This window comes from Pipistrellus hanaki (assembly GCF_964339955.1).
Source record: "Pipistrellus hanaki genome assembly, chromosome: 14".
In the NCBI taxonomy this organism is placed as follows: domain Eukaryota; kingdom Metazoa; phylum Chordata; class Mammalia; order Chiroptera; family Vespertilionidae; genus Pipistrellus; species Pipistrellus hanaki.
Window position 1 is genome coordinate 22,814,992 of NC_140516.1, and position 25,136 is coordinate 22,840,127.

General features: G+C 37.2%; 1 protein-coding gene across 1 annotated transcript in view; it reads right to left on the bottom strand.

Annotated features, from left to right (window-relative positions):
• CABCOCO1 (ciliary associated calcium binding coiled-coil 1) overlaps positions 1–25,136 on the bottom strand; it is a 103,622-nt gene that overhangs the window by 57,819 nt on the left and 20,667 nt on the right. The window contains exons 4-5 of the mRNA XM_084903333.1: positions 23,151–23,295; positions 18,270–18,342 (exon numbers count right to left, since the gene is read on the bottom strand). Of these exons, the coding sequence (XP_084759459.1) occupies positions 18,270–18,342; positions 23,151–23,295 (218 nt within the window). The remainder of the gene's footprint in view (positions 1–18,269; positions 18,343–23,150; positions 23,296–25,136) is intronic.

Sequence of the window (25,136 nt, forward strand, 5' to 3'; positions counted from 1 at the left end):
CTCGCAGTGATGTCAGGCTCACCTAGGGAAGATCTTCCTAGCTCACTCATGTGGCTGCAGGCAGGCTTCAGGGCCTTACCCCAGGGCCTCTCCAGAAGCTTCTTGCCTGTCCTCACCACATAGCAGCTGGCTTCACCCAGTGCAAACAATTAAAGAGAGAGAGAGAGAATGAGAGAGAGAGTGCAAAAGAGTACTAGCCACAAGGTAACCACAATTTGGAAGCCACAGTTTTTTCACAGCCTAATCCTGGAGGTGACACCATCATTTCCTCCACATTCTAGTCTCTAGAAGCTGGTAAACTAAGGCCAGCTCACATTCAAGGAGAGAGGAATACATCTCTTGAGAAATTTATGAGAAGTATTAAATTTGTGAACATATTTTTAAAAGCGACAGAGGAACCATGGAGGGACATGGAAATATACAGATCCCTTTGTGATGCCTTATGTATAATATCTAAAGATATAAAGAGTCAAAGTTGATTTCAACTCATAGGAATCAACTGGGTGTTTGTGTGTATATGTGTGTATGTCTGAGTGTGTGTGTTTCAAGAGGCAGCAGCCAACTTCAAGACAACCCTGCTATATTGAGATGACATACAAACTGACAGGCAAGGCATAATGCCTTAAGAGTCAAATCTCAAGAGTGGTTTACAGAATTCAGCATGGTCTAAGGAAGTCAAGAATGGTTTCATAGAGGGAAGCACGAGTTACCCCAGATTTTGCATATTACTATGTGATATTGATTTAATATAGTTTGCAATTTATTGACAAAAGATAATTCAAATCAGATTTTCACTGCTTAAATGGAGTAAAAATATCTGTATTCATTTGTTAGTTACATGTACAATTTTTCCCATCTAAAATATTTAATCTTTAAATTTCCACACATTAAATATGCAGGGCAGAAAAATATTCTCTGAATAATGGACAGTATCTCCCCACCAGCCCTGGCAGATGTATATGATCCTGTGTGTACTATCAGGCATACAAATCCCAAAATAAGCTACAGTAGGTTCCTGCTCCCATCTAAATTCTTGTTAGTCCAAAGCCATGCTCTGGGAGCTATGAAACTTCATATGCATCGGTTAAACTTGCCATGTTTGCTATTAGTACTTTATGCAAACAGAAGAAATGAGAAACTTAAAAATAAAACAAAACAAAATGCAAAAACAATCTACCCTTATCTTATTTCCTTGATCAGCTACAGAGCTAGTTTGCACAGAAAACTCCCCCCACTTCACTCCTATAGTGTCAATGGTGCTGATGCAGCCTAATTTGCATAGGAAGTTGCTCAATTCCAGTCAGAATAGCAATAAGGTGACCTGTTTCTAAGCATGTCTATTCTCTCTTGATTGACTCTTCACTTGCATGCTTTTCTGCACAATGCACACTTGCATATTCTCAGCCATCTGTCAAACATTCACCAAGCCTTAAGATTGGCCTAGCAATCAAATTTGAATACTATGGAAACATTGGTATATGGCCCAATATTATAAAACTATGACCAAAATTATTTTTAAAGAAAGTAATCAATAAAAATATATCACCCTACAGTCTCCCTTGACATATTTGATTACATAAATTTATTAACACTTAAGTCTGCCTTCACCAAGACAGAGCTAGCATTTATGACTTCCTACTTATAAACAACAATAGCTCTCTATCCACACTACTGTAGCAATCCAACATGATTTCCAGCCTGTAGGACAGAATCTATTTTGTCATTCTATTATCCAAAGTAAGACAGGCTCATTATAAATTGTGGACTTTACTACCAAAAAGAACATATGGAGGTATACTTATTGGAAGAATAGGACAAAATAGTGTATATTGGAATTGTCCTAGAAAATCCTAGAAGAATTTGGGATGGTCAGGTACTTATAAAAGACGTGGCTCAATCTCCTATCCAATGTTTATTTTTTATTTTTAATATATTTTATTGATTTTTTACAGAGAGGAAGAGAGGGAAGAGAGAGGGATAGAGAGTTAGGAACATCAATGAGGGAGAATCATCGATCAGCTGCCTCTTGCACACCCCTTACTGGGGATGTGCCTGCAACCAAGGTACATGCCCTTGACCGGAATCGAACCTGGGACCTTTCAGTCCGCAGGCCGATGCTCTATCCACTGAGGCAAACCGGTTTTGGCTCCTATCCAGTGTTTAAACAACTTTATAAAATATCTTTTAACAAAAATCCTATAGTTAAATTTGGAATATAGTCAATGAAGATATAGCTTATTACCTCATTCAATAGAAAGTATTAAGTGCCTTCCGTTTGCCAGGACCTGTGCTAAGTGTTGGTAGTGAAAAAGTGAGGAAGGTACATCTTATCCTTTCCATTTCTGGATATATCCATTGTTTAGATAGTGTTGCATATATTAGTCAAAATTTTCCCCAGAAGAGCCAGCCACTGGTATTTGGTCTGCCATCTGGGAGTTCTACAGATAAGACAAATCTTTTTTACTTTGCCACACTGTAGATTTGCAGACAGCTATTAAATCTTTGAATTTTTCTTCTTCAGAGGCCTTTGGTCCTGAAAAATCCAGGTTCTTTTCCTCTGAACACATGTTGATTTGAATGTATCCCTTTTAAAATGTGCCTTGCTGAACCTTAGTCTATTTTAGACATGTCTGGACATTTTCTTTAAACCAGAAACTTGGATTATTAATGGATTTTGCTGAGTATGTAATCACAGACTAGAGACATATTGATTTTTCTTAGACTCCATTCTTCCCCCTATTTCTCACCATCTATTAGCCAGATAGCATGTTAAATAATAGAATAAACCCCTGTAGCTAGATTCCTTGTTTTTTAGGTCTTATTGTGATCACCCTGGACATTTTGGTGATTTATATAACTCATGAATAATAAAATGCTCATCCTCAAGTAACAATTAAATCTTCATTTGCAATAGAACCTTTTGCTTTAGGGGAAAAGAACACTGCCTAATCACATAAACATGAAATGCACATCTACAAAACAAAACAGACATTTTCATAATGTTATGCAATCTTTTAAAGTTAAATAAGCAAGGAAAAAATAATACTGAAAAAACACACAAAAGGACACAGATAAAACTTAGACAGTTTAAATCTTTATCTTAAAAAGCAACTGCATTCAATAATACATGCTGATTGCCAAAAGTAATTTCAGGATGTATAGACAAGTGCGGGGAAAAAAAGCAAAAATTATCTGGTATACTGTCAACATCAAATGACTAACTGCTAACAATCTGATATTTGTCCTTGAGGAACTATTCTCTCTCTCTCTCTCTCTCTCTCTCTCTCTCTCTCTCTCTCTCTCTCTCGTATATATATATATATATATATATATATATATATATATATATATGTATATATGTACTAGAGACCTGATTCACAAAATTTGTGCAAGAGCAGGCCTTCCTTACTCCAGCTGCCTGCACTGGCTTCCCTCTGGCAGCCAGCAGGCACCCAGGAACAGGCTTCCCTCGCAGCCCTGGTTTCATCCGGAAGCTCGTCCAGTCTAATTAGCATATCATGCTTTTTATTAATATAGTGTCCTGGTGCATGAAATTCTTCCATGGGGGTTGGTTCCCTCAGCCCAGCCTGCACCCTCTCCAATTGGATGTCCCTCTCACAATCTGGGACCACTCACTCCTAACTGCTCACCTGCCTGCCTGCCTGCCTGATTTCCCCTAACCTGGGACCACTCACTCCTAACCGCTCACCTGCCCACCTGATCGCCCCCAACTGCCCTCCCCTGCTGGCCTGACCACCCCTAACTGCCTCTGCCTCAGCCCCCACCACCATGGCTTTGTCAGGAAGGAAGTTGTCCATAAGATGGCCGGTAGACCCAGTCTAATTAGCATATTACCCTTTTAGTAGTATAGATAGATTATATAAGATAGGATTGATTAAATGGGGTGTATGTAGGGGGGAGCCTTTTTTAGCAGAAGGAGATGCTCTTGGCAGACAAAAATACATAATCCCTAATCTAGACTGATAGCCAGCCATATGCACTATACTGCTAAACTGGTCATTAAAAATTGAACCACTTTCTTACACCTTACACCAAACAACTGTTGCCCTAAAAACCCCTCCTCAGCCCCCACCTTAGGTTCTGTGTTTCGCAGTTCACCCAGATTAGGTTCTGATTGGTCAGTTTCTATGCCTGTCAGCATCAAAAGCTCTGCCTCCTAGGCAGCCATTGGCTCCTTGCAATTCACCCAGATTTGGTTCTGATTGGTTGGTTTCTATGCCAGTCAGCGTCTCCAGGCCTATCACCAGGCCTGATCAGAGATGCGGGGCTGATCAGCATCCGCCCCAGACTGCTGGCAAGCGGGATGAACTGCTGACCTCTTGGAGAGAGAGAGGTCGGTCTAGCTGCTGGCAAGCCCTGGAGAAAGAGAGAGAGAGGCAAGGGCTGATCAACAGTTGCCACAGAGGCTGCCGATCAGACCCTGCTTCTCTCTCCAGGCCCCACCAGCAGCTGTGGCAGCTGCTGATCAGTCCCGCCTCTCTCTAGATCAGCAGTTCAGCCTGCTCTCCAGTCCCTGCTCACCTGAGCCTGGCATTCGGTTGTCCCTTTGGTTGTTGGGTGCTACAGACCCTAGCTCTTTATATATACTAGAGGCCTGTTGTACAATATTTGTGCAAGAATGGGCCTTCCTTCCCCTGGCTTCGCTCCCGCTCCCCTGGGAGCCTGCAAGTCCTCGCTCCTGGCCAGAGCACCGCTCCTGTAGTTCGCTCGACCGTCCCCCCTCTCCCCTCCCCTTCTTAGCAGGCATCCTGCCCCTGTCAGCTGCTCCACCATCTTTATTGGGTTAATTTGCATAATCACTCCTGATTGGCTGTAGAGATGTGGTTAATTTACATATTTGTCTATTTTAGGTAAGATATCTATACACTTACAAACTGCAATCACAATAGATACATTTAATAGTCTGTTTTTCACTTAACACAGTGTGAATAACTTTCCATCATAAGTACAACACTGTATGAGTACTCTTCATGATGACAGAATTATAATGAGGAATCACACATTTTTAAAACTTCCTGCTAATGATAAACATTTAGGTACTTCACCATCTGACAGTTTTTCTTCTATTATAAACAAATATATTCACACATAACTCTGTCCACTTCCCTGATTATCTCCTTGGGATAAACTCAAAGTAGTATAATTTTTGGCTCAAAAAAATAAACACATTTTAAAATTTGATATATCATGCCAAACTTCTCTCTGGAAAGTTTACCAAATTTACATTCCTACCATCAGTGTATGAGAGTCCCCCCTTCATCACTCTCTCACAAGACAATGTGTCAGCATTTTAATTTTTAAGAATCCGATTATTTTAATTTAGTTTGCATTTCTTTGAGTACTGCAAAGCATGAAATTCTTTGCATAAGTTAACTGGCTACTTATGTATATTCTCTTCTAAATATGCTTTGTTATCTTTTCCATTAGCATGGTCACCTTTTTCTCATTGATTTGTAAGAAATAATTATATAGGATATTAAGACTAGTAAGCCTTTCTGTCATTCATAGTGTAAATTTTTAAAAGTCTGTTTGATTTTTGTTTTTCGGTATTCCCTTCGTCAAAAATAGAAGTTTTAAATTTTGATGTGGTAAAAAAGATTAGTGGTTTCTGGGATCTTAGTCTCAATTTATAATAGGCATACCTTTTAAATATTAAACATTCCCAACGTGGTCCATAAGAAGTAGGAACATAATTAAAAATGACTAAGCATATTTTATTCTAAAATCAGCTTTTAATTTTCTAGATTTTCTAGTAATGGGTTTAATAATTACTATTTAAAAAGGTTAATTTAGATTTTTCAGTCTATACACCAAAATTATATTTCAAATAGAACATTTTGAAATTAATCAAGGAAATTAAAATGTCCTTTTTTCACATTGATTTAGTAAATAATTATTGAAAACTAGGTGAATGTATATAAAGTTGACCCTTGAACAACATGGATTGGTTCTGAGACCCATGAGAATACCAAAATCCATAGATGCTCAGGTCTCATAAAATGGTGTGGAACAATGCATAGAGTTTGCCCTCTCCTTTGGGATTGCCAACCCTGGATGAAAAATGCTCTATTTGACCTATGATTAGTAGAATCTTTGGATGCAAAACCCAGGAATAAAGAGGGCTGGCTGCATATTTATTAAAAACAACAACACATATGTGGACCTGCACAATTCAAATCTATGCTGTCCAAAAGTCAACTGCAGTTCCTATATTGAGAAAATAAGAAAAAGTGAGTTATCCAGGTCTCACAGAGTTATAAGTAGCAGCACTATAATTAGAAAGTTAGTACTGAGGAAATAAGTAAAAAGTAATGTCAGATAAAGTATTTTTCCCTCCCTCCATGTTTTCCTTTTTTTCTATTTTTTCCTGTCTTTCTTTGATTCTTTAAGAGAGATGTTCCTCACACTAAGCTGAGAGGAAATATATTTTGGTTGGCAGACAGAAGGTTGGAGAGCCTTTTAGGTAGTAGGAAGAGCTTACTTCAAGGCAGAAATAAGTAGAAACCTGTAATTATGAAAAGAACAACATAAAACTCCATAGAGAACTGGTCACAGCGGAGCTGAGATTAATGCTAGTTGGCCCATTGATGGGAAGACTTGAGTGACAGGTTCAAGAGTTTAGGTGCCATATGATCCTTGATGGAAACCATCTTTAAATTATGCTCCTGCCATTTATCAATTATTGTACTGGAGACAGATTCCTTGAATTTCTCTTAAAAGATTTATATTTAGGAAGGGGTGATTATTTTTCTGTGCTTTGGAGAAAAAGAACTAGGGTGAAGTTTGATAAATTGTATACCCAAGTGTCAACCATTTTCTTTAAATGATAGCTTCTAAAGTCAGTTAGTCACACATGCCAGGTGGAGCAGATTTTAACACAACCATTTTTGATTCATTTTCTTTAGCAACACCCAATGTGAGTAGGTCAAACTACAAATTATGTCCTGTGTGATTTTCCCTTCCAGCAGTTTGTTAATACAATCATCCAAAAAGAAAAAAAAGTGCTTTTTTCAAGATTACAAACATCATCTGGATAAGTTTAGATTATTTTGATAGGTACATCTCAAGGGTAAACTGAAGAGGAAAAAGTAACCTTTATAGCTACGCTTCAATTGCCTTCCTCCTCTCCAAAATATGATCCGACATGCAATGTTGTTTTTGCCTATTTTTTTTTTTTCCATAAAAGGGTGAGTGTTTACATAAGTCTCATATTTTGTTTATTTGGGAAACTATAACTTTATAAAGACAGAAAATAAAATTTATGTTTTTACCTGATCCTTTTCCCCTCAAAGCCTAACAATTTTTAAGCACAGTGTCACTTACACCCATAATCTGTGTTGATTTTGAAGGAAGAAAAAAAGTGTTTTCTTTATTTTGTTTTTGCTTTAGGAATAAGTGCTCAGAACATGAAATTATATACAACTACATTCACTGCTTTTAGAGAGGTCTGAGTTTTCTACATTTGCTGACTTTAAGTGGTATTATTTTGGGTTATGTAAGGCTGCCAAAATATGACTCTAGGCAAGGTAACTACTTAGGTATATTTATCATACCCTTTAAATATCTAAGTTTATCACATTTACAGTATTCAGGTTCTACTGTAGGACTACTTGTGAAAACGGCCTCCACCAACAGCTGCATAGACTGGGCAATGAACAACTCCATTAAGCACAGAGACTTCATTGTGAATAGTACCCTCTGGAATTATGTGAGGTTTGCATGAAAATGCCCATGTTACAAAGTAAAATTCTGAAACATGTAATGTATGCTGGCTTAAATGAAAACAAAACTACACCTATTACACTTGGTAAATTAAGGAAAGTATTAAGGTGGACAATCTTATGAGCTTTTCTACAGTGAAACACAAATAGGTGTATATGTGTGATTATGGATGTGTTTAAATACTTAACTATATAATAAAAGCCTAAGAGACCATTACAGTGGAACAACCCGAACAACCAGTCACTATGATGAGCACTGAGCACCAGGGGACAGCCACTCAATGCAGGAGCTACCCCCTGGTGGTCAGTGTGCTCCCACAGAGGGAGCATGCTCAGCCAGAAGCCAGGCTCAGGGCTGGCGAGCACATGGCAGTGGCAGGAGAGGCTAAGGAGCAGTGAGCCAAGTAGTAAGGAGCAGTAGACAGGCAGGTGGTAAGGAACAAGGAATCCTGGACTGCAAGAGAGATGTCTGCTGACTGGCTTAAGCCCAATCCCCGTGGGGAGTGGGCCTAAGTCGGCAGGCGGACATCCCCCGAGAGGTCCCAGACTAAGAGAAGGCGCAGGCCAGACTGAGTCACCCCTCCCACTCCAGTGCAATTATTTCATGCACCGAGCCTCTAGTATATAATATGACCGTTGAAAGTATAAATGATCCAAGATGTGATGTGTTGTAACATTGGTGAAATTATACTGAATAAATATTTTTAAAATGTGCTATATCTACATAATTCATGATATCAAGTTTATTTTCTTAGGGGAAATTTGGGATGTTACAGCATAACACCAGAATTTTATTCTATAAATAACTTATCAGCTAAATCTAGTTTATACTTAAAATATGGCAGCAACACAGTTGTAAAATATTTAATTGTATGGATCAATAGTTCACCTATTTTATCGTATTTGGTCTTTCATTTTATAAACACCAGATAATATCTCTCTGTCTGTCAATATATTAGTATGGAAGCTGCTTGATATGCCTACACTTAATGTACAAAATGTGCCTACATTCTCCTGAGAATGAACTAGGGAGCAATTTTACTATTGTACAAGTAATATATGGAGACATTCACATTATAAATGATTAACATAAATCTGAAATATACAAAATAAAATGTCCCTCTTTATGTCCTATCCAATTCTTACTTCCACTCCATTGCCCAAAGATATGCCATGTTAATGGTTAGTATAAATCCTCCTAGTCCCTTTATTATCACTTACATACATACATATTTTCTTGTTTAATCTGCATTTGAAAATAAATGTAAGCTATGGTCATATTGTTCTTCTATATTTTTTTTTTCATTAAGAATATGTTTGAGATCTTAACATAACCATACATTCCTTTTAAAGACTAGGTAGTTTCCTATAGTATATCTAGAGGCCCAGTGCACAAAATTTGTGCATGAAGGGAAGGTCCCTCAGCCCGGCCTGACCTCTCTTGCAGTCAGGGACCCCTTGATCACCTGCCTGCTTGCTGCTCCTTATTATTCATCTCGCTGCTCCTTAGCGCTGCCATAGAGGCAGGGCAGGCTCCCACCACCACTGCTCTTGCCAGCTATGCATGAGCATGGCTTCTGGCCACCTGGTGGTCAGTGTGCATCGTATGACTGGTCGTTCTGGTCATTCTGCCATAAGTCGCTTAGGCTTTTATTATGTAGACTAGAGGCCTGGTGCACAAAATTTGTGCCCAGGGGGTTGTCCCTCAGCTCAGTCTGCACCCTCTCTAATCTGGGACCCATTGAGGGATGTCTGATTGCCCGTTTAGGCCCGATCCCACTTGGAACGAGCCTAAACGGGCGGTCAGACATCCCTTTCACAATCCAGGACTGTTGGCTCCCAACTGCTCACATGCCTCTGCCAGATTGCCCCTAAGCACTACTACCTGCCAGCCTGATCACTCCCTAACCACTCCACTGCCAGCCTGATCGACGCCTAACTGCAACCTGGCCAGCCCGACTGTCCCTAATTGCCCTCCCCTGACAGTCTGGTCACCCCTATCTGTCTTACTCTGCAGGAATGGTCACACCAAACTGCCCCCCCCCCTTGCTGGTCCAGTTGCCCCTAACTTCCCTCCCTACTGGCCGGGTCTCCTCTGCAGACCTGGTCTCCCGCAACTGCCCTCCTCTGCCAGCCCGGTCATCTCTAACTGCCGTCACTGCTAGCCTTCTTGCCCACAACTGCCCTCCCCTGGAGGTCTGATATCCCCCACCCAACTACCCTCCCCTGCAGGATGGGTCCCCCCAACTGACCTCTCCTATAGGTCTGGTCCCCCAAAACTGCCCTCCCCTGCAGGCCTAGCCACCCTCAACTGCCCTCCCATGCTGACCTGGTCATCCCTAACTGCCCTCCCTACAGGCCTGGGTCCCCCCCAACTTCCCTCCCTTGCTGGCCTGGTCACCCCCAACTGCCCACAACTGCACTCCTCTTCAGGCCATCTTGTGGCAGCCATCTTGTGTCCAAATGGGGCACTCATCTTTGACCACATGGGGGCAGCCATCTTGTGTCTTGGGAGTGATGGTCAATTTGCATATTACTCTTTTATTAGATAGGACTAGAGGCACGATGCATGAAATTCATGCATGGGGTAGGAGGGGTATCCCCTCAGCCCAGCCTGCACCCTCTCCAATCCAGGGCCCTTCAGGGCAGTCAGACATTCCTCTCACAATCCTGGACCACTGGCTCCTAATCGCTCACCTGACTGCCTTCCTGATTGCCCCCAAATGCCTACCACCCACCAGCCTGATTGCTCCTCACTGCCTCTGCCGACCTGATTGCCCCTAACTGGCCCCTGCTGCTGGCTTGGTCACCCTTAACTGCCCCCTGCTGCTGACAAGGTCACCCTCAACTGCACCCACCTCACCAGCTTGATCATCCCTACCTAACCCCACCAACTGGCCTGATCACCCCAACTGCCCCCCTCACTTCCGCTGGCCTGGTCACCCCCAACTTCCCTGCCTCACCAGCCTGGTCGCCCCATGCACCCTGCTGTTCAGTCGTTTGGTCTTCCCTCACTAACGCCCCTGCCGGCCTGGTCGCCCCACGCAGCCTGCTTATTCATTCATTTGGTCGACCTTCACTAATCTCCCTGCCAGCCTGGTCTTGGTAGCCATCTTGTGATTTGTATATTACCTCCTTATTATATAGTATTATACTTCATTTTATTTAACCATTTCCCTTCTAACTGACTTTCCACAACAGCTTTATATAATACTAGAGGCCTGGTACATAAAAATTCATGCGCTGTAAGGGGGTCCCTCAGCCCAGCCTGCCCCCTCTCACAGTCTGCGAACCCTCAGGGGTGGGAGGCAACCCAGGAATCAGGGGAAGGCAATGACCCCATCACACCTCTGCTGCTGCCACTGCGGGCAGTGCAAGCTTCAGCCTGCCCTGGTTACCTAAGCCTCAGATGGGCCTGGGCAGCTGGGTAGCCACCATCCGAGGCTTGCCTGTGCCTTAGGCCAGCCCTGGGCAGCTGGGGGACTGAGGGGACTGAGGGACTTCCAAGTCAGGAGTGCGGAGCAACTGGGCCCACCTGGGGGCAGGCCTGGTCTTGCTGTGCACCTGCCACCTCAGCAGGCCTGAGGGGACTGGGGTACTGGGTGCCATCATCTTGTGGCTGTGTCTTTGAGGGCGTTGCATTAAATAAGCATATTCCCTCCTTATTGGTTGTGAGCACCATCATCTTTGTGATGGCGTGAGGGCCAATTAGCATATTCCCTCTTTATTAGATAGGATTGAAATATCCATGGGCAAGATACTTATTTAAATATATTTTTGTTGACTTCAGCGAGAAAGGGACAGGGAGAGAAGGAAACTGAAAAAGAATCATTGATTGGCTGCCTCCTGCATGCCCTCTAAATGCAACTTTTGGAATTTATTTCTACCACCAGACTCCAATTTTTGTTCTCCTAGCTCCATGTGTTTACCAAAACTCCACTTCTAAGTGTCTCAGATTCTCAGCTACCTTTTACAAAATAGTAGCTGCCTATAGTACAAACTACTTCTAAATGTCAGGTTCACTTCTTGGACCCATATATATTTTTTTAAAGCTTTGCCAGCTCCAATACTTTCAAATATTTAAATCTTAAGAAAAATCTCACGCAACTTTCTTAGTTTTTTTCATAGAAGTTTGGGAGGACAAAATTATAGTGTTACATTATGGGCTATGTCTATCATTATGAGAAATGAATCTCTTAATGAATTAGACTTATTTTCAAGTTTGATGTGAAGTAGAAATTGAATTTTTTTAATCAAACATATAGACAATTATCCCAACTGATTTTAAATGCCACTCTTCTAAATACTTGTATATGTTCTACACAAGAAATATACATGTTCATGAGTTTAATTCTAAATTTTATATGGAAGTAAAAATGAACTACTACAGGTAAACTATATAATCAACCAAATATTGAAATAAAAACAATGAGAAGGCACTGTCATATCAAATAACAAGACATTCTATAAAGCCATGCTAATTAAAACAGTATGATATTCAGACAGAGATTGGTAAATAGGCCAATGGGATACCTGGTCAAAGATGAGACATCCTGAGAGTTAATAATAGCAATTAAAATTCATGAAAAGAAAACAATTGTGTGCCATTAGCCCAAATCTATGTCAGGTTCTTATTCCTGCTATAACTAATTATCACAAACTTAGTGGCTTAAAATAGCCCAAATTTAATATCTTACAGTTCTGGAAGTTAGATGTTTTCCACTTAACATGCTGACAGGGCTGCTGCGTTCTTTATCAGCTCTAGAGAAGAATCTGTTTCCTTGCCTTATCAATCACCTGGAAGTGCCCATGATTCTTTAGCTCCTGGTCTATTCCGCCATCATGAAGGCCAGTAGTATAGCATCTTGGAATTTCTCTCCATCTCTGATTGACTCTCCTTCTTTGCCTTTCCTCTTATAAGAAGCCTTGATCCTACTTGGACAATACAGAATAATTCTTGATCTTGAATCCTTTAATTTAGTCACATCTGCACTCCTTTGGCCCAGTAAGGTTACATATTCACAAGTTCCAGGAGTTAGTATGCAGGCCTCTTGATTTGGGGGTGGGTGGGAATTATTCAGTTTACCGCAGTCACTTTTGGAGGATACTAAAAATCTAAGTTATTTGAAAACTATTAAAGAAAGAAGAATCAAGCACTTATCCTGTCTATTCTATTCAAACTATATCTCAGTTTAATAAAAAAGTGAAGGGTGACAGTTTCTATTCATAAAAATGACCATTTCATAAATTAGAAAATAATAATTAAATAGCATATCACCACCTGAAATGACAGATGTAGCCAATTATGATCTGTGGTTCCTAACATAACAAAAAAATATTAAACTGTATAAAACCACCTATAGATTGTTTTTGCTAGACATTTGAACTGAAATATGGTCAGTCTCTAAACCGTAAGACCCCATTTAGTAGAAATATTGGAGACAGAGGAGCATGAAAGGGATACCACAGGAATGCAATTAACAAACCAAGCATTGGGAAACTATAGAGAAGATGTGTATTCTTCAATAAATAAATTGCAAGGAAAGAATAAAAACAGTAGTGAACTTATACATTAAAAATGACTCAATCTAATTGCAAATCAAATTTGGATGCTACTTCAAACAATAAATTAAAACACAAATATGAACCATTTATAAGATAATTAGGGACTTTGTTCATTTGTTGCACATCAGATGATATTAAAGAGGTAGTTTAAAGTCACTATTTTAGAGTTATATTAAATTATTTAATAATTTTGGCCTTAAGTTCATAATTGTTGAAGCTAGGTAATAGATATATGAGGGTTAATATTATTTTTTCTATTTTTACATGCCCCACAATAATTAAAAAAATAATAATTACTTGATGAAATGCTATAATTATAATATTTTGGTTGTAACTACCGTGATATGATATTTTCCTAAAATTGAGTATTCTCAACTGGGGACATGTCTATCTGTCTCTATTTACTCAGAATTTAAGAGGGGGAAAAAACCTCTTTATTAAAACTACTTAATTTTCATTGTGTTTTTCTTCCAGATTTCTGTTAAGTTGATACCTAAATATTTTACGGTTTTTATAATTATCAATGTGATCCTTTTCTAGTGGATTATTACTAAAAGATAGGAAAATATTTTCTTCTTACTATTGTGTTTCATACCATCTGCAAACAATGGCGGCTTTGTGTGTTATTTTTCAGTAACCTTTTTCTTCTACTTTTGATTTCTTTTTTGTTTGTTTGTTTATTACATTGGCTAGAAACTATAAAGCAATATTGGTACATAATAATAATTATCATTGTCTTGTCCCAAGTGGGTATTTTAAGGCTTTCATTAAAATATTTCTAGAAAGTTTCTTGGGTTATATTTTATGACTCAAGAATGTAATTATCTATACTGATTAAGTAGGCTCTTTTAAAAATCAGAAATCAATGTTTATTTTTATTAAATTCTTTATCATATCAACTGAGATGATTATTTGGTTTTTTCTTCCCTTAATTTGATAATGTAAAGTACATTAATAAATATCCCACTGTTAAACCATTTCTTCAAATCTGAAATAAACCCTATTTGTGAACATTCAATCACCTGCTCTGTTTCACTTCCTAATATTTTATTTAAGACTTTTCCATCTATTTTCATAACTGAGATTGCCCATAGCTTTGTATTATTGTTTTCCATTTCTGGTTATAATTCATTATCAATTCATGGCCTTTCTCAGGATTATATTAATTTCAAATGAGTTGAAACTTTCTATTTCCTTTTATCCTTCATCACAATTTATAGGAAGGGGAATTATTTACTCTGAAAATTTTTGGTAAAACTCACCTATAAAACCTTTGAGGTACAATGCCATTTCCATGCATACATTTTTTAGTGTTTTATATAGTTAACATTCTATTAAGATTTCCACATCCTTTCAAGGAAATACTGGTAATTTACAGTTCCCTTAATATTAATTTTGTTCATTTACAAATCTATCAATACAAATTGTACCTGATTGTTCATTGAAAGTTTTCAAATCTTATTTAAATTTCTAAGACCTATATTAGGTCACTTTTCAAGAATATAATAAATTTTCAAACACTTCTAAAACTATTAATCAGTCTTCTACCATTAACAAATGGTAGAAGCAGCAGAGAGTGAAGGGGCTGGATGTGCAGTGGCTCGGAAAGCAGTCTCCTACTTGCTTTCATTTATCCCATCTAAAGCTTTCTCCCACTTCTGTATCAATTGAGGATGCCTAAGAAATCCTCAGTAACTCTGTATCATCTTCTTTGCATATATGAGGCTGTGGTTCCATCTAATCAGTAATCTATAAATTTAGATGTCACAAAATCTCTTATCCATAGCATAATGGATTTTGAAAATTTTGGTCTCTTATGAGATTTTGGATGGGAAGAAGAGTTGTGCACGTATGTTTATTCACTCTTTCGATAAAATCACTCTTCCCTTTTGCAAAGTCTCTTTCTGTTTCTTTTGGGTACACGTTAATCTTGTTACCCATTCAATATGGCCTACTTCGGTTTTCTAGTAACTTCACTTCTCTGGCCACAGTGATTAATCGGATGTGGACACATGACTCGAGCTCAGTCTAATGTTAACATTGTGAGGAAGGATCTCTTTGTCTGCAGTTGTTAAATGAGAGCTGCCTGTGTCATGTCTCCTGCCAGTTGGAGGAAGCCTGTCTACAAAAGGGAATGAGGCCAAAACAGAGAATCAGGGAAGTGAAAGAACTAGGCTGAGAGGCGGAGACACATGCATTCATAATACACACTCACATGTATGTACACACGTCATAACACTGACTTCTTAGATCCAGCTGACCTTAGGCTAGCTTACCCACTGTGTTTATCAGTTATTTTGAGTGGCATTTCTTCCATTCATACTCCAAAATTATAATATACTGACTGGCTGTCATTCATAAGCTTTAGGTTTCCTAGTAGATTTCACTTGTTTCTAGAAGCCCTATGGGCCTTAAATCTCTAAGTTAGATGTTCCTCTTTGTTTTCTATTTGTTCCCATAATATATTAACATTATTGGTACTATATTGTAATTACTGATTTATTATTCTCTTTCCTCTCAATAGAGTGTAAACTCCTTCAGGACAAGAATTGTTGCTTATCCCTGTTATACCCAAAACTCAGTACAAGGCCTAAATATAATAGGAACTCAATAACATATGCTATAAAATCAATAAGATTTCTAGATTATAAAACAAACAAACAAACAAAAAAAAACCTCAGGTCAAGAATAATGATTTACTGAAACATGCCTTCTATGATCTAAGAACAGCATGAAATTTCTTGATAAAAGTAAGTAGAAATAATCATTAAATTAAAAAAACACAAAAATTAAATTTTCTTTAAGCTAAAACCAAAGAAAAGTAGGAGCATGATTTATTTATATTCTTATTAATAATTAAAATTAATTTTTATCAATATTCTTAGAGGTGATTTATGTGTTTTGTTATCATCTACCATCCATTAATTTACAAAAATGAAATTTCATCAGTTATGTGGTTTGAATGCTTCCTGAGAGTTAAATTTAGAACACTGGCATGTGGCCCTTGTTTGGTCAGCATGAAAAGTCACATTAGTGGGGCAGGTTCTTGCCTCCGCCGCAAAAGGTTGTTAATTTAAAAAACAGATATTTGCTAAGAGTTATGAGATAATTTTAAAATGTCTTAAAATAACTGCTTTGGCTAATCCTTTAAAAAATCCATGAATGGCCGAAACCAGTTTGGCTTGGTGGTAGAGTGTCGGTCTGCGGACTGAAAGGTCCCGGGTTCGATTCCGGTCAAGGGCATGTACATTGGTTGCTGGCACATTCCCGGTGGGGGGTGTGCAAGAGGCAGCTGGTCGATGTTTCTCTCTCATCGAAGTTTCTAGCTCTCTATCTCTCTCCCTTCCTCTCTGTAAAAAAATCAATAAAATATATTTTTTAAAAAATCCATGAATGATCTAATTCTTGAAGATCCGATGTTTTCTTAAATATTATTTTTATAGTTCTGATCAGCTTGGGGAAAATACAAAAGACAATGGCAAACAGGGAGCCAATTCCTGTTTGATTTCTCCACTTTATCTTTCTGTGAGCATAAATGTCACCTAAATATATCCTTACAGCAGAGAAGAAAGGCATAACTGTACAACTAACAAAGGAAAAAAGGAATTTTTAATGAAATTTTCCTTGACAATTGTAAATATTTGCTTATGCTGCTGTTGAAGCCATTATCATTTCCCAAAGTTTTGCTAAATAAATGAGATAGGATCATATTCCAAAACGATAATTATTGCAACACTATCACACTATATGATGTAATTCTGAAATGGAAACGTTTTCAGTGAAACTTTGTCAAGTGACATTTAGTTTAAGCTACAAGGATATTGCAAAGAAGAAATTTTAAGGAATCTCAAAAGCAAAAGGTTCCTTGTTTTCCTTCAACTCATTTTTAAAAGGGCACCATTAGAACAAGTATCCAAATGGAGGGTGAGTGATAGTGACTGAAATGTTTATGAAATAAATAATTTATAAACAGGAGAATAACAATGCTCTGGAAGATAGAAGAGTTGGCACATTCCATTTGGTTCTTAATATCAGGAAAATTATAAAGATAACATAAATACCCCATTATTCAATGTCTATTTGCAAACATGGCCATCCCTATCCCTTACACTTTTAGGCAATGCAGTCTTTTAAGAGTACCTAAGAAACACATTTCAATGGCATTTTTAGCCTCCTTAAGATGTTCCCTTACGCATAATTCATTTCTGGTCATTACAAATATGTGATTATATGTAAGGCTGGTCAAAAGTGTCTGCAGGTAGACTGACCATAGAACTTCTATTTTATGCACTGCCACTGAATCACTGAAGTAGTGTTAACTGAGAGACTACTATATCCTTTATTATATTGTATACTGTGGTAGGAATGCAGCTCATGACCCTTCAAGGAAATTACATTCAGGTTATAGTTAGAAAACCATGTAACAATTCATTTATATGCTAATTGATTTGGTAAAAGTAGCCAATATTCAGCAAAAAGAGGTCAACTGGAATAAAATAACAGAATGTGATTAAAGAATTTGCCTAAACCCTTTCTTTGCAACATGATGTAATTAAGGAAGGTTTGTTTCATTGAGAAAGTAGGAATTGAATTAAGCCTTATACGAGTAGACAGAAATAAATGTGCAATTAGAAGAGATTTAACTGAATTAATTTATCTCACTTTTCCTGATTTTATTTTTATGAAGACATACATATCCTATCCATTTGAGATTTGTCAAAGAATTAATCCATAAATACATAAAGATATGTGGTTAACAATGCTGTTAATGCCAAAAGACAAATTATTTTCTTAATCCCAAGTCGCTTTATGTGATTATTCTTTTTTTAAACTACTAGTTGGTTATATTAACACTTGAGTAATCTTGACAAGAAGTTGCTTTAAGCAGTTAAAGATCCAGATGCTGATCAGCATGCATTAAGTGATTCAGCTTAATTGGTGCCATCTAGATAAATTACTTACCTCAGTTCCTATCACAATTTCTTCCCTGGTAGAGTAGAACAGAAACTCATATAGCTTGTAGTGTTGAAATAAGCTGAAATATAAAACAAATGTGCAACTGTGAAACATTTATTTCAGGAAAAAAGGCAAATATGTAAGAATGTTTATTAAAGGAAAGCTGTTGACCAAGCTAAAGACCTTAAACGCTACTATGGAGTTAACCCCTTCTTTAATCCAAAATAAATTTATTTAATTTATAAGTACTAATAATTTATTTTATTTATAAGTACTAAGAAATTAAAGGTTTACTTTTTTGAGACATTGACAATATAACAGTGCCTAAAATAATATCAGTAAATTAATTGTGATGAGTAGATAGGTTTGGAATAAGGGAGCAATTATATTGCACCTTAACATTTCCTGGCTTACAACTAAATAATGCACTGCCCCTAAATAACACCAAACTTGACATTAGCTTTATATTTTGTTCCAAACTGGAGTCAGTTTCTTTTAGCATAAATGGCATAGAATTCTACAACCTACTTCCATATCAATTACTTCTTCTCACGTTCTAAAATCTGTTTCAAGATTAAATTAATCTCTGATAACTCTTGAAAAATGATGCAATATGAACTAAAATCCATTTAGAAGATGTCTGATTTTCTTGCAGAATATTTGATCATACATCAAAGAGTGGAATTAATTTAAGGAAGATGATTTCTTCTATTCCTACCCTAAAGATCAAGTGGTTAGTGTATAAAAAATTATAAAGAGCCAAAACACATATTTCTAGTAAGTTTAAGGATTTCAGCAAGGTATTATTAAAAGTTAAAATTTTACTGAAGGGCTGATTTTTAATATCCTGTTTGTGATAATATTTGGATTTTTCTAATTCTCTTCCTGCTGGTTGGGAAAATTAATAGACTCATAATGCAGCAAAATGCCCAAGAACAAAAAAATGTTTTAGCGGTTTCTCTTTCACTCTGGTGCCTTTTGCTATTTAAGAAAATTGATTTTAATATAACTGAGAAATTAACATTTGCAAAATGTAGCTACAGAGCATGTATAATAATGGCTTCTTCTGAATGCTGTAATGGATCAAAGTTTCAATTCATTTGAAATCAATGAAGAAATCCTCAGGCAGCTGGGTCTCTCTGAGTTACATTTTCAGTTGATCACGACTAACACAATCCATTAAAAGGTGATGAGTGTGCAGACTCACTCATGGTAATTTTTTTTTGGGGGGGGGAACCTTATACATTTACTAGTAAATTAGTCATCAACATTCAGAAAACTAACTTATCTTTTGACATTACTTTGATTTGTTGGTTAGAACATACAACAAGATTATTGAAGTTTGATGATTCAATGAAGCAAAATAAATTCAAATTCTCCCTCCTTACATTGCTTACCTAGAGAAAGCTTTAAGGTTAAAAATATTACACTGGCAATAACTAATTTTGAGTAGAAAAAGTAAAAACTTTTAAACAGCTTGGCTTCCTCTTAGTGAATTAGTATAAGATTTTTCTTTCACCAATTTAATGTTAATTCATAAGTCTTCCTGAAATTTCATCATCTTTCAGCATTATTCTCCTCATTACATGCAGTGATTAGATTTTCCCAGGACAAAGGGAAATTTGTGACATGGATGCAGTGATCAAAGATGCAAGGTTTGGGTGAGGCCAGGATTAGGGCGAGGCAGAGGAGGGGAGGGAGGCACCTTCCTCAGGGGCAGGTCAAGGTGCCTCCATTGCCCCACACTGGTCCTCACCTTGGTTGGGGTTCTCTAACTTTACCAAGAAATATTAGACGACCTCCCATGGGAGCCAACTGTGACACCTCCGCAATGAGAGTACATTTCTTCCCTCTTCCTTTAGACTTCCCACGGGCTCAAGCCTCAGACTACTTTGCTAAACAGCCTGTCTTAGTCATAAATCAAAGAAGAAATACCGAGAATGAAAATGGGTCAAGGCATCTGACCCTATGCCAGAAAGTTCAATTCCTTGTTGTGCACAAAGGGGCAGTGTTGATTTTCTCATATTGCATATATGCCTGTGCACATTACCTGCACCTAATTCCAGGGGATAGGTAGAATATGCAATAAAAAATGTGTGCTTCCAGATATTTATCCAAATTATGTCTTAATTAAAAAGCTGCAGCAGTATTTATATTTATACTAGAGGCCTGGTGCACAAATTTGTGCACAGGTGATGTCCAGCTGGCCCCCCACAGTGGGGGCTGATCCAGCCAGGTCCATGGGGGGGAGAGGATGTGGGAGATTGGCTGGCTGGCCCCACCCCCAATTGGAGTTGGGGGGTCAATCAGGGGCCAGGCCAGCCAGGGTAGGCGGCTGCAGGAGGTTGGCCAGCTGGCCCTGTCCCTGATCTGGGCAGGGGAAGGGGCTCCCCCTTCCCCACAATGAGGCTGATTGGCCAGTTGCAGTATGTCTCATAGCAACCAGTTCTTTTGGTTGCTCCAGTTGTTCCAGCCACTTGGCTTTCACATATATAGATGGTATACAACATTTGCAAATGTGTATACTGCTTAAGAAGATTCATCCTTACTTACAGTATTAGTTTTTTAACCTCACAGACATATGACAGAATATATAATTTATACCAGCAATTTTCAACCTTTTTCATCTCATGGCCACATAAACTAATTATACTAAAATTATGTGGCACACCAAAAAAATATATTTTTTTGCTGATCTGACAAAAAAATAGGTATAATTTTGATTCATTTACACTGGATGGCTATTGTGTTGGCTGTTGTCATTTTTAAATTTTATAATATAAGGGAAAAGAGGTCAGTGCCCCTGACTAAATAGTGAAATATTACGTATTTTAAAAATTCTTATGGCATGGCAAACTCATTAAAAATCACTGATTTAGACACTATTAACAGTATCAAATGAGATTTCAATTTTATGCCAGTTAAGTTTCATGTTCTATGGGGTCATGTTCTAAAAACTGCTCTCCCTAAATTGACGAGCGTTTTCACTGGTTGAGTAAATTTAATATCAGGTTAAATTGAAGCATGCTCATACTTTCAATAATTGAGTTAGCTTCATATTTATAAAATTTCTTTATAGTCATTAAAGTGAAAAATATATGATTTAATTGCCACTGAACTTACATTTGTGGATCTATGAGGCATTCTGAACAGGTGTTATAGAAATGTATTTCTCTTTATACAATTTTTGTATCAATTCCAGGTATCCTACTAACTGATTTTTTTTTTTTATGTAACATGTACATTGAAAATGTATAATTTCTTTAAAGTCACAGTATAAAGATTTAGTAGCATCAAATATAGTTCTGATTTATTTTGTATACTTTATATGATGACTCTCTGAAACAGTGCTTTTGTTTTAAGAAGATGAGGGACTTTTGGTAAGTGGTTACCCTGGTTAGGACCTAAAGTGACTAAGACTGACATTTCTCCTGAACCATTTTCTGAAGTAAGAAGTATATTGATGAGAAATATGAGATGAAAGAGAAAAGAGCCACCATCTTTCCTCATCTATCGAATAGAAAGTGTTATTATGGTGCCTGCATGGGTTTTGCTGCTGTGGTTAAGGACCAGTTCCAATGACCATTATAAGCCTCTTGGGCCTAGAACTTAGATGTAAAAATGTGTTCTGCAAAAGAGACTTAGCAGTTTCAAAGAGAGAGGAGGGGAAGAAGGATGCTATATGAATGTGCAGAGGATTCCCCCTGCCCAGTGTCCCAAACCCTGAGAGACAGAAAGACCTGGGACCAGGTTCCCTCCAGTCTGGATTTCCATTCCCTCCTCTCCCCTGACAGGAACTGCTTTATTCTAATTGATATGAAGACTAATGTGGCTTTTAGTGGGAGAGACACTTTACAGGTATGTTTTTATGGGAAGACATCATATTATATTAAATGCTATTATATAAAAACATATTATATCATGTGCCATTATTAATTCATGCCAGAAATCACTATACAAATCTTATCATATTAAACACATTAATATTTAAAAAGCTCCCAGACTACAACCAGGATCCTTGCCAAGCAAATCATGAGCATGTCTAGGACATCATGTAGCACGCTTTATTTTGAAATTTTAAAATTTAAAGTTGGAAAACACTGCAGTATACAGTATTAGAGAACAAAGATATTCCGGGAAGCTTTTAGTAAGACAAAAGAAATATTTTACCAACTCTTGTTTAAATATTTTCAAACTCTAAAATCTCTTTTCCCTGGGAGAGAAAAAGAACTCTAATGTAGACTCTGTGACAGATTAAATAAAAAGACAGATTTCTTAATTCACTAAAGAATAATCACTGTAATAAAAATACTTTCCCTCCATATACCACCATTTTCTATGCAGAAAGAAACAATTACTGAGTTTAACTGGTCAATATTACCAAATATTTCCAGACAGCTAATAAATTTGAGGAAGTATATATACATAAATCTTTTAAATTTCTAGTACAAAGCATTTAAAATAAATATTTAAGTGGAGATGAATGTTGCTCTTTAAAATGTGAAATTTTGACATAAAGGCCATCTACATAAAATATAGATTCCATTGTAATCATGTCTGATAAATCAAAAATAATCCTTTTATTTATAAAATGGTATTAGAGACTTAAGAGAAAAAAATAAATGCATAGATCAATTCATTATAAATAAAACTTTGCTTGTCCAACATGAATTTCTTTTTAAAAATGCAAGTTAGCTAAATTGATAAATATCCTTTTATTTATTGAATGGATGATTAGAACATTATCTAATTATTAGTTGGGTTAATTACTATATAACTTCTATAAATGTCAAACTTTGCTAGAAACTGAATTAGTTTCTATTTAGAAGATATTTTCTAGAAGATATGAAACAAAAAAAATAATTGTGATTAAAAAGAAATCCATACCTGATTTTTAAATAATCAGTGATAGCATTGGCTTGTTTTATATCAAAGATACTCCATTTTCCGTGTTTCTGTACATGGGCTGGTCCAATTTCAGCCATAACTTCTCCAAGCCATTGTAAGCTATCTTTTAAGGACATATGCAATGCTGAAATAAAATTCAGAGAAGCTTTAAGCAATTGTTTTGATAGATGTTTTGGAACAAAAGAATCCAAGATGTCCTTAATGTGAAAACATGTGCTTTCAGTATTTGTGAGGACAAATTTTAAAACTATTGTTTCTTTTTGATAACTTAATAATTATATTTTGTGTAAAAAAACAGCAGCTGACACACCCAACATTTATAAATTGTCTAAAGATCTTATGTTTTCATTTTAAGACACAAAAAAATTTGAAATCTAAAGATTACTTTTAAATGAAAAATAAATATTTTTTTTTTATGATCTCAAAATAAGAGCACATATGGAAACAACACAAAAGTTGGTTGGATTAGCCGGTGAGGAAGGCCTGCATAGTAGATTCAGTCACAGTAGACAGCAGAACTGAACTCAGAGCTGAAAATATAAATGAGCAGTCGACCAACACTTGGCTTTAGCTGATTGTTACCATGTGGGAATTTGGGCTTGGAGATTCTCAATAGATGCCAGAAATATGGATTTTTATGTAAAACATCAAGATTTTTTTTCTCTTCCAAGCTATAGGCTTATAACTTATGTAAGCTATTTCTCAAATTATGGGTGGTGGTGATGGTGAGAGCCAGATGACAGTGCAAAAGAGTGACAAGGACTCCACTTTGCCACCATTACCAAAAAACAAATAAGTCCATGGTTGAGGTCTGTTAATGCTATCTTTTATGGAATTTGTTCAGCTGAAAAAGAAGTAAATGTCAAAAACCATAGAGAACTTATATAGTGTCCATAACACATATATTATCTCTTGTCTTCTTTTCATCTTTGGTCATATTATGCTAGTTTTACTTGTGGCAGGCAAATATCTAAAATTCACACACAACCTCTGCTCCCCTCATCCCAAGGATGAATCCAGGGATATGAAGAGTCCAGAGTGCCCTTTATATGCTGACAAATGACTGTGGTATGGAAATAAAAAGGAGGAGTCTTGGGGTGGAGAGTTGAAAAGCTCTAGCTAAAGCAAGGTTGGACAGGCTGCAGGTGGGAGATGACTGGGCTTTAGGGAGAATGGTGTTGCTCAGTGTGAACCTTACCCTCTTAATCCCAACCAAACTTAGATATCTTTATTTTTAGGAAACCATCAATAAACTTCCACTTCCTCCTAAAGGAGTGACTTTTTCTGGGAGGTAGGAAAATAGAATATAGAGGAATTATGAGAACACTAGAGGCCTGGTGCAAGAAATTCGTGCATGTGTAGTGTCTCTAGGCCAGGTCAGTGATCAGGGCGGTCAGGGCCTTCCTGCTGCTGGCCAGGGCCTTCCTTTGTTCCACGCTGCCCCCTGGTGGTCAGTGCACATCATAGAGAAAGACTGAATTCCCGGTCTCCAGGTTGAACTCTCAAGGGACACTTTGCATATTAGCCTTTTATATATATATTATAGATAGGCTGACTGTTGGACCCAGTGATTTCTGGGTTACACATCTACTTTTTATCTCTGGGATGTAACTGCTGCACCCCCAAATTACTAATAAAATGACAGTAGTTTAAAATTTTAGGAAGATACTATGAACACTAATTTGTAATTTGTTTAATCTAGATTCTTTCCTACTTATAGAAATTAGAAAGCAAAAAACTTAACTATGTAACAATTTAATCTGGTTTAATAAATGACAACTAGTACATATTTTATAGGCTCCCTCCATCTTTTATGTATGTCAGATAGATACACAATTATTGCTGTATTACTAGGCTTTCCTGTATCATCCTAAGAGATGCTCAATTATTATTGTATATTTCTTTTTCCATACCAAATTTCTTTTGATAATAGTGGGAGTAACTTCAGAAATGAAAAATTTGTTG